The sequence below is a fragment of the Mixophyes fleayi genome, chromosome 5 (assembly GCF_038048845.1).
Source record: "Mixophyes fleayi isolate aMixFle1 chromosome 5, aMixFle1.hap1, whole genome shotgun sequence".
Lineage (NCBI taxonomy): Eukaryota > Metazoa > Chordata > Amphibia > Anura > Limnodynastidae > Mixophyes > Mixophyes fleayi.
This window is the reverse complement of record NC_134406.1, coordinates 218,623,846-218,636,793: the sequence shown is the minus strand read 5'-3', so window position 1 is coordinate 218,636,793 and position 12,948 is coordinate 218,623,846. Positions and strand designations below refer to the sequence as shown.

The following is a 12,948-nucleotide window of genomic DNA, read 5'->3' as shown; positions in this document are numbered from 1 at the left end:
GAAGGGGGGCATGTTGTCATTTTAGCACATGAGTTGAAATGTCATGATCGCGTACACGAGCTGCAGGGGACAGGATCAAAATTACGCGATTCACTGCAAATGGCGTTATTGAGGCCATTGTCATTTCAAAGTCGTATAATTGGATGAACGAAAGTATATTGGTTTAATATTGGTTTGCCGTGCGTATTGCGAAGCGTACGCCACGTGTTATGTGGCGTGATGCGATCGCACGGTAAAATACGCACGCACACACTAGCATTACAACAGTTAGTTATTTATATAATTTCATATTGGTTCTGTTACACTGTAATTCAGGAGCAGATAGTATTCGGTTTATTATTAGTCTATATATAAATATATATATATATATATATATATATATATATATATATATATATATATATATATATAGTGATTATATGTACATTGTAGTGTTATTAAAGGTTTAGGTAATAGGAAAGGTGTCATGCCTGATATCATATTGAAGCCCTAATCATCAGCAGCTGACCGGTGCAGTCGGCGAAGAGATCGCATCATTGCATACTTTAGTTATTGATATTAGAGAGTAAACCTTTGTATGATACTGGCTATGAAAAGGAGCAGACCCCCTGGAGAGAAGACCCCCACCTTTGGATTCCTTAGATTGAATCAACCTATTACCTGTCTGGCCTGGACCTACCCAACGTCTGGACCTATAGAAACAATCTACGTCATCTCTATTGTTCACAATGAAACACTGACTGTATATATATTAGCTGCATCTCACTGGGGCCTCAGTCAACTCTGACACAATATTCTATACAGAATATTGTCCATCGGGTCCCGAGGGTGCGCAGCGTGCGCAAGCGATTGCATTGGTATGTACTTATCTTTTGGTATTGGCTGTGCTGTACTGTACTTTATCATTATATAATAATGTATTGAATTGTTGACTATTTACATCTGTTAAAAATAAATCACTTTGTGCTTTGGACACACATTCAATTGATTGGGCAATGCTTACTTTAAAACGATAAAATTACTTTAATAGTCACTAGGGAGTGGGCAGCATCTAGGAGAAAAGCATGCTCTCCCGGGTATCCATGAGAACTGTCCGAAATTCATGAGTCATCCCAGACATTCCGGGAGAGTAGGCAATTTAGACTGGTATACTGTGGAAAACAAGAACACATACCAAATTAATTACATTGCGCATTTGCGCTCCTAAATTATCACAATAACTGATTGGATATGTCTGTAGGCAGGTCGAATGAGGACCCCATCCCCTCGTATTTAATCAAATGTTCTGGAATTTGTGGTGCTACGTTGAGACTTGGCTGCTCAGCTGGATTAGTGGAATGTTGCCAAAGTGCTCACTGATCTCGTTATTTGGCAGTTTTGCCACATAGTCAGCTCACAGTGTGAGTGGGCACCATAAGAAATGCACAGTAGGTTGTAATTGAAGAGTCTTGACAGGGTTAATATACAAGTACAATATTGCTTTATTTTTATATACATTAAAAATAATATGCATATAAATTGTGCCCATATTATCTTACATACCTGTATATTTGCTTTAACAAATGTGAGTGGGAGCTGCCACAGTTCTTGGACTTTTGAGGAAATGTGAATTATTGAACAGAGTCTCCAGTGAAATTTGCTTAATATCAGACATAGATCAGACACAGGGCCATCATTGTTTTATTCATCTGGAAATAGATCTACTAAATGTATCCAATGTAAAAAACCATTTGAAATGATGTTCATGTGCTTAATTTGTATCCTACTAATGTATTCAGGAAGATGTCTATTAAATTACTAGTAACGAGTCTATTCATATCATAGAACTAGTAAAGAGAAGGGCAGGAAGAGCATGTGTTTTTGGACTATTTGTTAAGCTACATCAAAACAATCAAAATAAAAAACACTGTCATAATAGAGTGTTGTATGTTTATCACAAGTTGAGGCTTATTTAATAACATGGTACAGTCAGGGGTGCACTATTGCACTTGGCTGTTGAGGGAGAGTGTGTGCGGGTTCACCTAGTAAACTTAGTAGTAAGGTTCTAATTCTTTGTCTTAGCCATGGAGTGCTGCTTGTAGCTGGGTGTTGTGGTAGTGCTGTACAGAAGTTGGGGTGGATGCGGCTGGGGTCCATAGATTTTGGATATAGGAGCATGGTGGTAGTTTACAGATCCAGGAGAGAAGTGCTAGGAGATATAGAGATAATAAAGTTAGTTGTGGAATGAGCGCCTGACTAGTTAAGGATTTCGGTTTCTATGGGACATGGAACTATGCTGTGTTTTACGTGTTATTGGTAATTTAATAACATGTTTCAAAGAGCAAAGATGCTGTTTAATCAATAGCAATCCTTCAGAATATCTTCTTTTAGCCATCACGGCTAGTCAGTCTAAAGAAACCTTATTTCTGATTGATTACTATTGATCACAGCACACATGTACTTGCACCACTTTATTAAATAAGCTCTGTACACCATCAGACATATATTGAAATACAATAATGATGTGGGTGAATTCACACAGGTTAACAGTGGCATATCTACTGCTGTGGCTACAGGTCCCGGGGATGCAAGACGATTACTTCCTCAGACATCCACTCATAGAGACCAGCATCTGTGTGTGAAGTCCCATTTAGGCTTTCAGTTTCAGGACTGGAAATCCACACGGGGCTTCATGCGCTGGACTCAGAGCATATTCATATGGACAAAGCAGGGGCCTCTAGATGATGGACCAGCATCACATGACTGACCTGCCAAATCTTGCCATGGTGCCAATAAACTCCTCAAATAAGCAGACTGAGCACCTCTTGATTAGTGTATATATTAGTTCTGAGGATACCTTGTTATTTCAAAGATAGTTGTAGGATGGGTGAAAGGCAGGGAAAGCACATTACTGAAAAGAGCATGTAGTGTCCTGAGTAATTGTTTCACTTCTCAGATTTTCTATGTCCAGGGGAAGATTTGTCCCTAAAACTACACACAGAAGCTGTCATGTCCGAGGTTATGCAGCTGATTTGGCGGTTGGAAACAGAGCATCAAGAAGCAGAAGAGGCTTTGAAGTTAGAAAAGAAACGTAAACAAGGTCTGACCACACAAATTGATGTACTCTCCCAGTGGAAACTTTCTAATCTCCCCGAGGCTGTTCAAAAAGGTACAGTAATATTTATTTCCTGCTGATGGTGACTGGTGATTCTACTTACAGCTGGTATATACAGTATATATATATATATATATATATATATATATATATATATATTTATATCTAGCTATGTATATATTACGCAAATACAGCATGTTACTGCTCTGTTTATTTTTACCTGTTAAGGGTTGTGTTTCATGGGGGAAGAACTCCTCCTTTGACTCTGGCTGTTAGATGTGACAATCTCAGCATCTCTCCTGCCATTCACCCTCATTATTAATATAATATAAAATAATTATATGCTGAGCAGCATTCTAGGAGACAAAATTAATGGTTAAATAAAGGAATGTGTGGTCCTACAGTAGAGGCACCATGTACATTTTCCCAACTATCTACAAGCCCATAGACAGATTTTATGGTGGTGTTTCCAAAAACTGGGGAGTGTGTGTGCACTTTAACATTCTCTGGACAGAAAAGTCACCTGAGTAAAAAGAAGCAGTGCAGGCCTGCATACCACAATCATTCTGGATTGCAGTACCTGATTTGATACTACATTGTTGAATTTGCTGTCAGTGAAGTTTGAACCTTTTGAATAATGCATCAAACCGTCAGGGGCAGGCTGGACTGGGGGGCAGGGGAACATCTGACCCCAGGGTGAGTCGCATAATGTGCTACTTTGGGCTGGGTCACTGGGCGTCCTGCTTTTTTTCCTTTAACATGTTCCTAATAGGCTGCTGATTCGAGGCTTGCCCCCAGGTTAAAATTTGCCAGCCCTCCCCTGCACACAGCCATAGCAGTGATTTTGTTTTATTTAGTGGTAATACCGGTCCTTGCATCTTTCTTAAACAGTGGCACAATCCCTTTAATAAACTATTTCATCACATACAGTAGAAAACTACACTGGTCACTGAAATGTTACTGTAAAGTCAGGGATTTTTTCACTGGGTGATATAATTAGACTTGCAACATTTTACCAAATAAACAATTAAAACCAACAGCAACAATAAAACGGCGTTTGTGACTACATCTTTGATATTATACATTGTGTGCCCAGTATTTTTCTTACCATTTTCCTGATTCCATTGGGATTTTAATGATGTTCATTAAGAAACAGGTTAGATCTCCATGTGTCTGCTCCAGTGAGCTCATTTACTAAATGACACTTATTAATACTGATTTGCATGCTCCATTTTGCTATGCTGTACTTATACAAATATAGGGTAATACCATAAGGAAAATTGCTTGAACAAATTGTGACATCTTGATAAATTGTTTAAATTGAGTAAAATGTATTTTTAACAGTTTTATCATTTGCACTTTGTCACCCTTTGTTATTTAATTATTTCAGAAAAAAATCCAGCTGACTAAAGAGTGCCTTGACATCAGTGTTTGCTATATTTAGATTTTGGTTATTGGAGTGAGACAAATATGTTGTATTCCATAACAGAACACTTAATGGCAGCTTGAATAATGTTTTAGAATTAAGTAAATGAGGAGTATATCAGCACAGTTAAAGGGGCAACACCATTTATATTTTAAAAAGATGAATCTCCTGTGTGGAGAGTGAGGAGGAATATCTTCTAAAACCTAGAAATGTTTTATGGCAGAGCTAGCCAACCTGTGGCTCTCCATGTGCTGTGAAACTACAAGCCCCAGCATGCTTTGCCAGTATATAGCCTGCTGATAACTGGCAAAGCATGCTGGGACTTGTAATTTCACAACACCTGGAGAAATACAAGCTGGCCAGGCCTGATTTATGGCTGTAATAATGAGGTTTAACCTCTCTAATTCTACATGAATGTGAAAAACTATGAAGTCAGAAAATTGGCTGTGTTTAGTCTGGCATATCCTTTGATCCAGAAAATGGGGTTATCCAGCCATTTGAATAACCTGGTTATCTACATGCACCTGGAAGGTGTTGGGGCTCTTATATCCTGTAACCTCTGAGGTGGAGGAGGACAGCTGTGCTCCGATTTTGAGCAGAGCTGCTTTATTTGCAACATGCTAATTATTACGTATGAATATGCGATGTTCCAAAAACAGAGCACTGGAGCTCTATGTACCTTAGTACATATAGTAGTTGGTAATATGTACAATCAGATAATGAAAGAAAGTCAGGTCAGCTGAATCAGCATGGAGGATCATATTCTCTTAATGTCACATAGTAGGTACAAGATATACAGTTTGTAACCCTCTTTCATGAGATGAACATCTATATCATGTTCAATGCTTCACAAATGCAGAGAGAATCGCTCAAGTAGCACAATTTGCATTTTGGATACAAAGCAGATCTACGCATGATACACATTTTTATAGCACATCTATCCTGGACAAAAGGCAGTTGTATCACTCAATAAATGTTACCTTGTGAAGGTATTAAAAATTACAATTACATTAACCATAAAGAGCAAGATAAATGATACTGTGCAACTATCAAAATATACAGACTAAGAAATCAAACCACTTGGCTTCATAACAGTACAGTTCAACAATAGCAGTTTCATTGTCGAAACCTTTGTTTATCTTGGTACTGTACCTTGAGAGTGATAACAGGTGTTACTCCACTTGCATGCTTGGAATGGTTGGTGGTTTTGGGTGGTGTCATCATGCATTACTGTCAGACGCCGTCCCCGCTTCCTCGCTGCAGTGCAGGGATGGCCATCTGATAGACTCTGCCGGGGGCGTCCTGTTGCCAAGCAACAGGCACGCAGCGTCCCCAGCCGTCCTCTGCCTGCCGGGCGCAGGTGCTCTGACGTGTCCCGTTGCTAGGCAATGGGGTTCTTCTTGGCGGCGGTCAGCATGCTCTGCCCCCCCCCCCCCCCGTGCGCACCTATCGCCCCCTCCCTGCTCCTATTTAAAACCTGCTCTGGCACCATTAGGGTGCCAGAGTATCAGTATTTCTGCCTCTAGCTTACCTTTAGACTTACCTGTTGTGACTCGGCTTACCTGACCATTCTCCTGCTCCTGCACCATTCCTGTTGTGACCCGGCTTGCTGACCATTCTTCTTCTGTTGTCCCGTTCTGTTCCTGTGATTTTGTGCCGCCTGACTACTCTTCGGATTATTCTTTGGCTCTGTACACTCCTGATTGGCTTCTGACCCGGACAGTTTGACTTCTCTACTTGTACACCGGCAACTGACTAGTGGGACCGCGACCCATGTGCCCTCCGCAGCTAAGTCCAATCCTCCTCGCGGGGGTCCCTGGTGAATACCAGGGGCACGTTAGACTCCGCACCCGCTAGTTCAGTGGCACTAGTACCGGTTAGTGGATCCTGTGCTTCTGCACTTCAGCCGAGCCTGACAATTACTACTGGAGTCTCATTCATTAGCTTTCCTGACTCTTTAGATACTTTAGGCACAGAGTTCATCATATCATTCTGTTTCATTATTGTCTCTGTTATCACCGTCCGATAAATGGATTTGCAGACTATTGTTTTGGTGTCTTAATTTTCCTGGTCAAGTTTGGTGACTTGATATTTTTAAAGTAATTTTATCGTTTTAAAATAAGCATTGCCCAATCAATTGTATGTGTGTCCAAAGCACAAAGTGATTTATTTTAACAGATGTAAATAGTCAACAATTCAATACATTATTATATAATGATAAAGTACAGTACAGCACAGCCAATACCAAAAGATAAGTACATACCAATGCAATCGCTTGCGCTCGCCTGCGCACCCACGGGACCCGATGGACAATATTCTGTTTAGAATATTGTGTCAGAGTTGACTGAGGCCCCAGTGAGATGCAGCTAATATATATACAGTCAGTGTTTCATTGTGAACAATAGAGATGACGTAGATTGTTTCTATAGGTCCAGACGTTGGGTGGGTCTAGGCCAGACAGGTAACAGGTTGATTCAATCTAAGGAATCCAAAGGTGGGGGTCTTCTCTCCAGGGGGTCTGCTCCTTTTCATAGCCAGTATCATACAAAGGTTTACTCTCTAATATCAATAACTAAAGTATGCAATGTGCGATCTCTTCGCCGACCGCACCGGACAGCTGCTGATGATTAGGGCTTCAATATGATATCAGGCATGACACCTTTCCTATTACCTAAACCTTTAATAACACTACAATGTACATATAATCACTATATATATATATATATATATATATATATATATATATATATATACTAATAATAAACCGAATACTATCTGCTCCTGAATTAGTGTAACAGAACCAATATGAAATTATATAAATAACTAACTGTTGTAATGCGAGTGTGTGCGTATTTTACCGTGCGATCGCGCCACGCCACGTAACACGTGGCGTACGCTTCGCAATACGCACGGCAAACCAATATTAAACCAATATACTTTCGTTCATCCAATTATACGACTTTGACAGTCCACCCTTTGATAGTACAATAAACTATCACCTTAAAGATGTTATATGCAGGGTCTCAGTACCACGTTTAATTGTTATGTAATACAAATCCCCCTTGGTGTATGACCACGCTGTTTGTAGATCTAAACAAGTTATCATAAGAGAAAGTCTTAATCCTCTAAACGATTTCTTCTTTTACTATAAACCGTACACTTCTGGAGCTTGGAGATAACCTTTTGTATGCCCTTCAAGGGTGCAATAAAACACGTAATACATTATTTGGAAAGGTACAGTAGAACATGTATCAGCTATACAGAATTCTCTACTACAGTTCTTCAAGTTTAACAGGTTCTTCTGTCCAACGCATGTCTTTAAGCTCAGAATACATTTAAACACTTCATGTTCATCAATAGCATCATCCTATGTCTATCAATAATGTCATATGCAATCTCCTTCAGCCTGCGTTAATATACACACTTCTAATAATGTCACCAGTTCTTTTCATCAACACTTGTGGGCGGGCTATTGTCTGTTCGTTCTTCCCAGTCTCTCAATACTCAGATTTAACAGTGATCGGCTTGCAAAGCATTGGGAGACTGCAGACTAAGGGACCTAGGTGTCCTACTTTTTCCCCTAGTGACCTCCCACCCATAGTTCGGGTACCTCAAGAATATTTAGTGGAAAGAGAACTAATCCTACTTGATATAATCACTGAGGCACGTGTGAGCACGCCCAGCACTTTGTTTGGTCTAAAACCTTACCCTCCCAAGAATGATAATCATTCTCAAGGATGCCTGCTCAAGTCCGAATATTACTGGACTGGCATCGCTGGGTGTATCTCTTTTCGAACCATGGGGTCGCCGTACTTATGGACGTAATGCTACTCAGACAATAGCCCCTCGCACTTTCTCCAAGCTCCAAGGTTTCCAAATTTTCCTTTACCCCTGAATTGAATAGAGTAATTGACTGGACTGATTATGCTACTAACTTCTTCCTCCCCAATACCTCCTTATCATTACCTGAACCAGTCTCTGTCACCTGTTAATAATCAAAAGAATTAACCGTCCCGAGAAGAGAGTGAAATGAGAGAACACAAAAGAGAAAAAACTACAACTTCATGCTGGACAACAGTCTTAGCCTTTGGCTCAGGTGCTACTAACTGCATTCGAGGCCTTCCAGTACAAACTCATGAGTGCCCTTGGACCCTTCTTTGAGTGTTGGCCCCTCTGCAGTGGGTGGTATGGGCACCAGTGTGTCTCTGCTACCCTGGAAGCCGTGAGGCTGGTAGCCTACACCTGGTACCTGTCTGGCAAATAACCTAAGCTTAAGAGATTTCTTCTCCACAACTTACTCTCCCGATCCAACATCCTGACAGTTAGTGTGACCTTTCAGAAAACAGTGTTTTGGACGTTCTTGGTTACTGTCTCACTATTTACCTTCTCTCAAGGTCTAACCTAGCCTCCCAGTTACAATCTCATCTCACGAGGGGTCAAGAACATTTCAAAAACTGACAGGTTAGTAGTCTGCCCAGGGGGGATCTTTTGGTAGCGGGAAAGGACTAGTGGCACTTCAATCAAGTTCCAACTCTTATTCTATTCAATTCATTCTACCGAGTACCACTACTTTATGTTCACACTAGTTTATGGCTAACTGAAAGTATGTGATTTGTTACCACTACTCATACATTATACATCTATTATCAATAACATGAATACCCCTATCATCTATTATAACTCTAGGACTATCACATTAAATAACAAAAGCTTTGAGTATGAAACAGTAATACATTAGACACATTTCAATACACCTCTACCCAGACATATTTCATTGGTACACCTGTGTATACTTGAGGATCCTGCATGGTGGTAATTGGATGACGTGTATTTGTTTTACCTGGAGGAAAACCCATCAGCAGGAGGGATATGGGATGGCTCTATTTGTCTACCTTGTCCATCTCTCCAGAGTCCACCAGACTCCTCACCACATCTCTTCACCTTCCAGACAGTTTATCTCTCGGGTAACACAAATCTTCCTATATTAACCAATATGTGTATGCGTGCACGTGTGTGTGTTCACATTTTTAAACTAAACAATACAACGAAAAACAAAACAAAATATAGATTTGTTAGCTGTCACATAAAACCCTGCTGTCTATTTGACAGCTATGTTCTCCCTGGTGTGACAGCCATGTATGGTTGTGCGTGTAAGTGTGGACCTTACTAGCAGCTACTTCAGTTGGTAACTGTGTCACTGTATAAAGTCCTCTATGTAGTGTCCTAATCATGTGCTGGTATTGCTATAAAACGATTTCTCAGTCACCTCAACATCGCCCTCTAGACTAGAAAAATGCTAAAGTCCAATGTATATCAATCGATTTTCCCTCTGCCAACTCACATGTCATTCTCAGTACCTCATATTCAGCTACTTGACTAAGTGGGAAAGGCAAAGGGGTCTTTTTCTATAACACTTTCTTCAACTATAACAGTATCCAGTACATGTCTGTCTAACAGTGAAAAATATAAAACATGAAAATTCTACATTTTCTAGGGTTTCACATTATGTCGTATCTTGTGGTAAAAATCCTACTCCAATGTTCTATACAGAGATGCATATCTGTATGCCTTACCTCTAGCATTCTTCTGTCCTCCTGTCCTGCCCACCCTTTGTGCATCCATATAAAGGCACATTTTTGTACAGGAGGCACGTCCCAAAACAAAAAACAAAACAGATATGGAATCTATAACACATAAATCGTATTTCCACAACAGAACCTTTTTGCTTAAAATCAGCAGTTTCTATACACATGAAAACAAAACCCCTGACTGTTTCTGTAACTCATGTCAATCTAGTGTGTGTATCTCTGAATTTGTCTTATGTAAAAAAATAAACTATGTTTTAGCCCCATTGTTGAGACTGTGTCTGATTTTATCTCTACCAGAGCAGAGAGAGAGAGAGTAGAGAGAGAGTAGAGAGAGAGTAGAGAGAGAGTAGAGAGAGAGTAGAGAGAGAGTAGAGAGAGAGACTAGCATTTGTGTAAAGAATGGGAAATAGGAAAGCAATAAATGATGGGAATACAAAGGTTTGAATACAAACATACATGTAGAAAGGGAGATTTTTACAACAAAATGACAGCTGGATTGGACTCTGACTCTATGGGGAAATGGCTGTATTCATTCCACTGTTCCCCTTTAGCTATTTGCTAACTATGACCCCTCCCCATACTTGACTAGGGGGTCTTAACAGTGCAATCCAGTGTCGTCCGTCATTTGTTCATTAAGAACTCGGTATCTCATTGACTACATACCTTTTCAACGGACGTTTTTAACTTATGATAGAGAAATGTAAAAATGTACTCTTAGTGACTCATATTTTCTCTGAAATACATAAAACGATATTTTGGAGCAAAGTATGTACATACTTCATTGTTGGATAATGATTCTCAGCCAAACAAATTATCATGAGACACTGCAGCCTAAAACAAAAGAGTGTTCCAATTGTCTATTGTTAATTTGTCTTTCAAGAGTGATTCTTCGATTTCTCTATCTCCCCTTTTGATCACTAAGTCTATACTCCTTTTGTGTCCCCTTTACCTGTGAGAAGAAAAACAAGATAGTTGTCTTAAAACAGCAAACAAAACAAACATTTCTATTCTTTGCCATCGGCCAGCGATTTAGAAAAACAAACATTTCACAACATAAATGAACAAACAAAATCAACAAAGGTTACCTTTTAGAAATCAGTTTCCTGCACACTACTACTTACCACAGTTTAAACCCCACCTGTTTGTAGGACTACAGGTCTGACCGAACCTCCAGGGTTGACTATGTTTCTCCCCCAAGGCATTGGCTGCTATGAGGTGCACAGGAAACTGTTGAGAAGTCTCCGAGACTTGTGTGCGCCGTCTCTGTGGGTGTCTATGTGATTCCCCCTTAGGTGGGCCAAGTCTCTTTGCTTCGTGTCCCATTTTCTTAGCCTTGGCTCTAATATTTTCTTTGCAATCTTTCCTCAAATGTCCCTTTTTAAGACAGTTAAAACACTTCAAAGATTTCTGTTTCTTTTGTCCCTTATAGTGGTTTTTATAATTCTGAGGTTGTGGATGTAGTTTTTCTAATGCCTGGATACTCAACATCATTAACTTATCACTCTGTGCTTTTTCCTTTTTACATATATTTTTATCGTGTTCTATAGCATGCTCTCTAATATCAGTTACCGTGAGACCTCTCCAATTAGGAAAAGAGGTTTGTATCCAGGTCCTTAGATCCTCCCCGAGGCCGTCCATTAGTACTGCAACAGTTACCTCCCTGTAATGTGGATTTACCATTATATCCCATATTCCTGTGTACTTAATAATGCCCGCTAGCGCCCTTGAAAAATAATCAGTGGTATTCTCATTACCCTTTTGTTTGATGTTGCATATTTTGCCCCATTCCACAGTCACTGGAAAATATACGGCCAACTCTTTGATTATACGTCCAATATTACGCTGATTGTTTTCCTCAGTTAAGGGTTTATCCTTTTCCAAGCTACAACCCTCAAGGAACTTCTGTATATCAGTATCGAGAGGAAGACAAGCTCTAAACAGCACTCGCCAATCTTTATTAGTAGGTTCATGTGCATTACCTAAATGTCTAATAAATTTCTGACACTTGGCCAAATCTTTTCTAGGATCAGGGAAATCAGACATAATTGTAAATAGTTCCGTCTTAGTCCATGGAGAATACACTGCTACCTGTTTCATGGGAACTACACCATCTCTGTCCGCTTTCCCATTGGGAACTGCTGTTCTGCGGATAGGATATAAGCCTACCAAATCACTCTGTTCTGACCTAGTTGCTGGAATTGCTGTTGCAGTATAATGAATGTCTCCCCCTGTGTTAACCTTTTCATTAGTCTCACCACTTTCAGCAGCTGCCCCTGCTGGTGGGACCGTTCCTCTTCTTTGTCCTGAAACATTACTTTTAACATTACTTAAAACACCATACAAGTTACTAGTTACCATTTTTACATTTTTGGTATTGGCTGTACTTCCCGCCCCAACCGAATTTATCGGGGGCGTGTTTGCACTCAGTTCGCCACGCTTTGCAACGCACACTTCCGGAATGCTTGTTTCCGGTACGCTTACTTCCGCTGAACACGTGTTTTTGTGCGTTCGCTGCTCTGCCACGTGTTACCTTCCATTTGCCACAATTTTAAACAGTCATCATGTTCAATTCTCGTTTTTGTTGATTTAATCAACCGCACTTTATCTCTAACATTATTTAACACCTCTGAGTCAAGAGTACCTATGTTTGGGAAAGGTTTCACACACTCCGGGGTCATCTTGACCCATTTGTCGCAATATGCCGTAGCATACGCACCGTATTTATTATACATAACATATTTTGCCGAACCAACCGGCCATTCATTAGGCAGCACAACATGAACTATCTCTAGCGTTTGCTTCGTATCCATTGTGAAAACAACCTATTTCTCAACGCTACA

General features: G+C 40.1%; 1 protein-coding gene across 1 annotated transcript in view; it reads left to right on the top strand.

Annotated features, from left to right (window-relative positions):
* The window catches only part of CCDC178 (coiled-coil domain containing 178), a 79,714-nt gene that overhangs the window by 25,270 nt on the left and 41,496 nt on the right, over window positions 1–12,948 (top strand). The window contains exon 5 of the mRNA XM_075214415.1: window positions 2,936–3,148. Within this exon, the coding sequence (XP_075070516.1) occupies window positions 2,936–3,148 (213 nt within the window). The remainder of the gene's footprint in view (window positions 1–2,935; window positions 3,149–12,948) is intronic.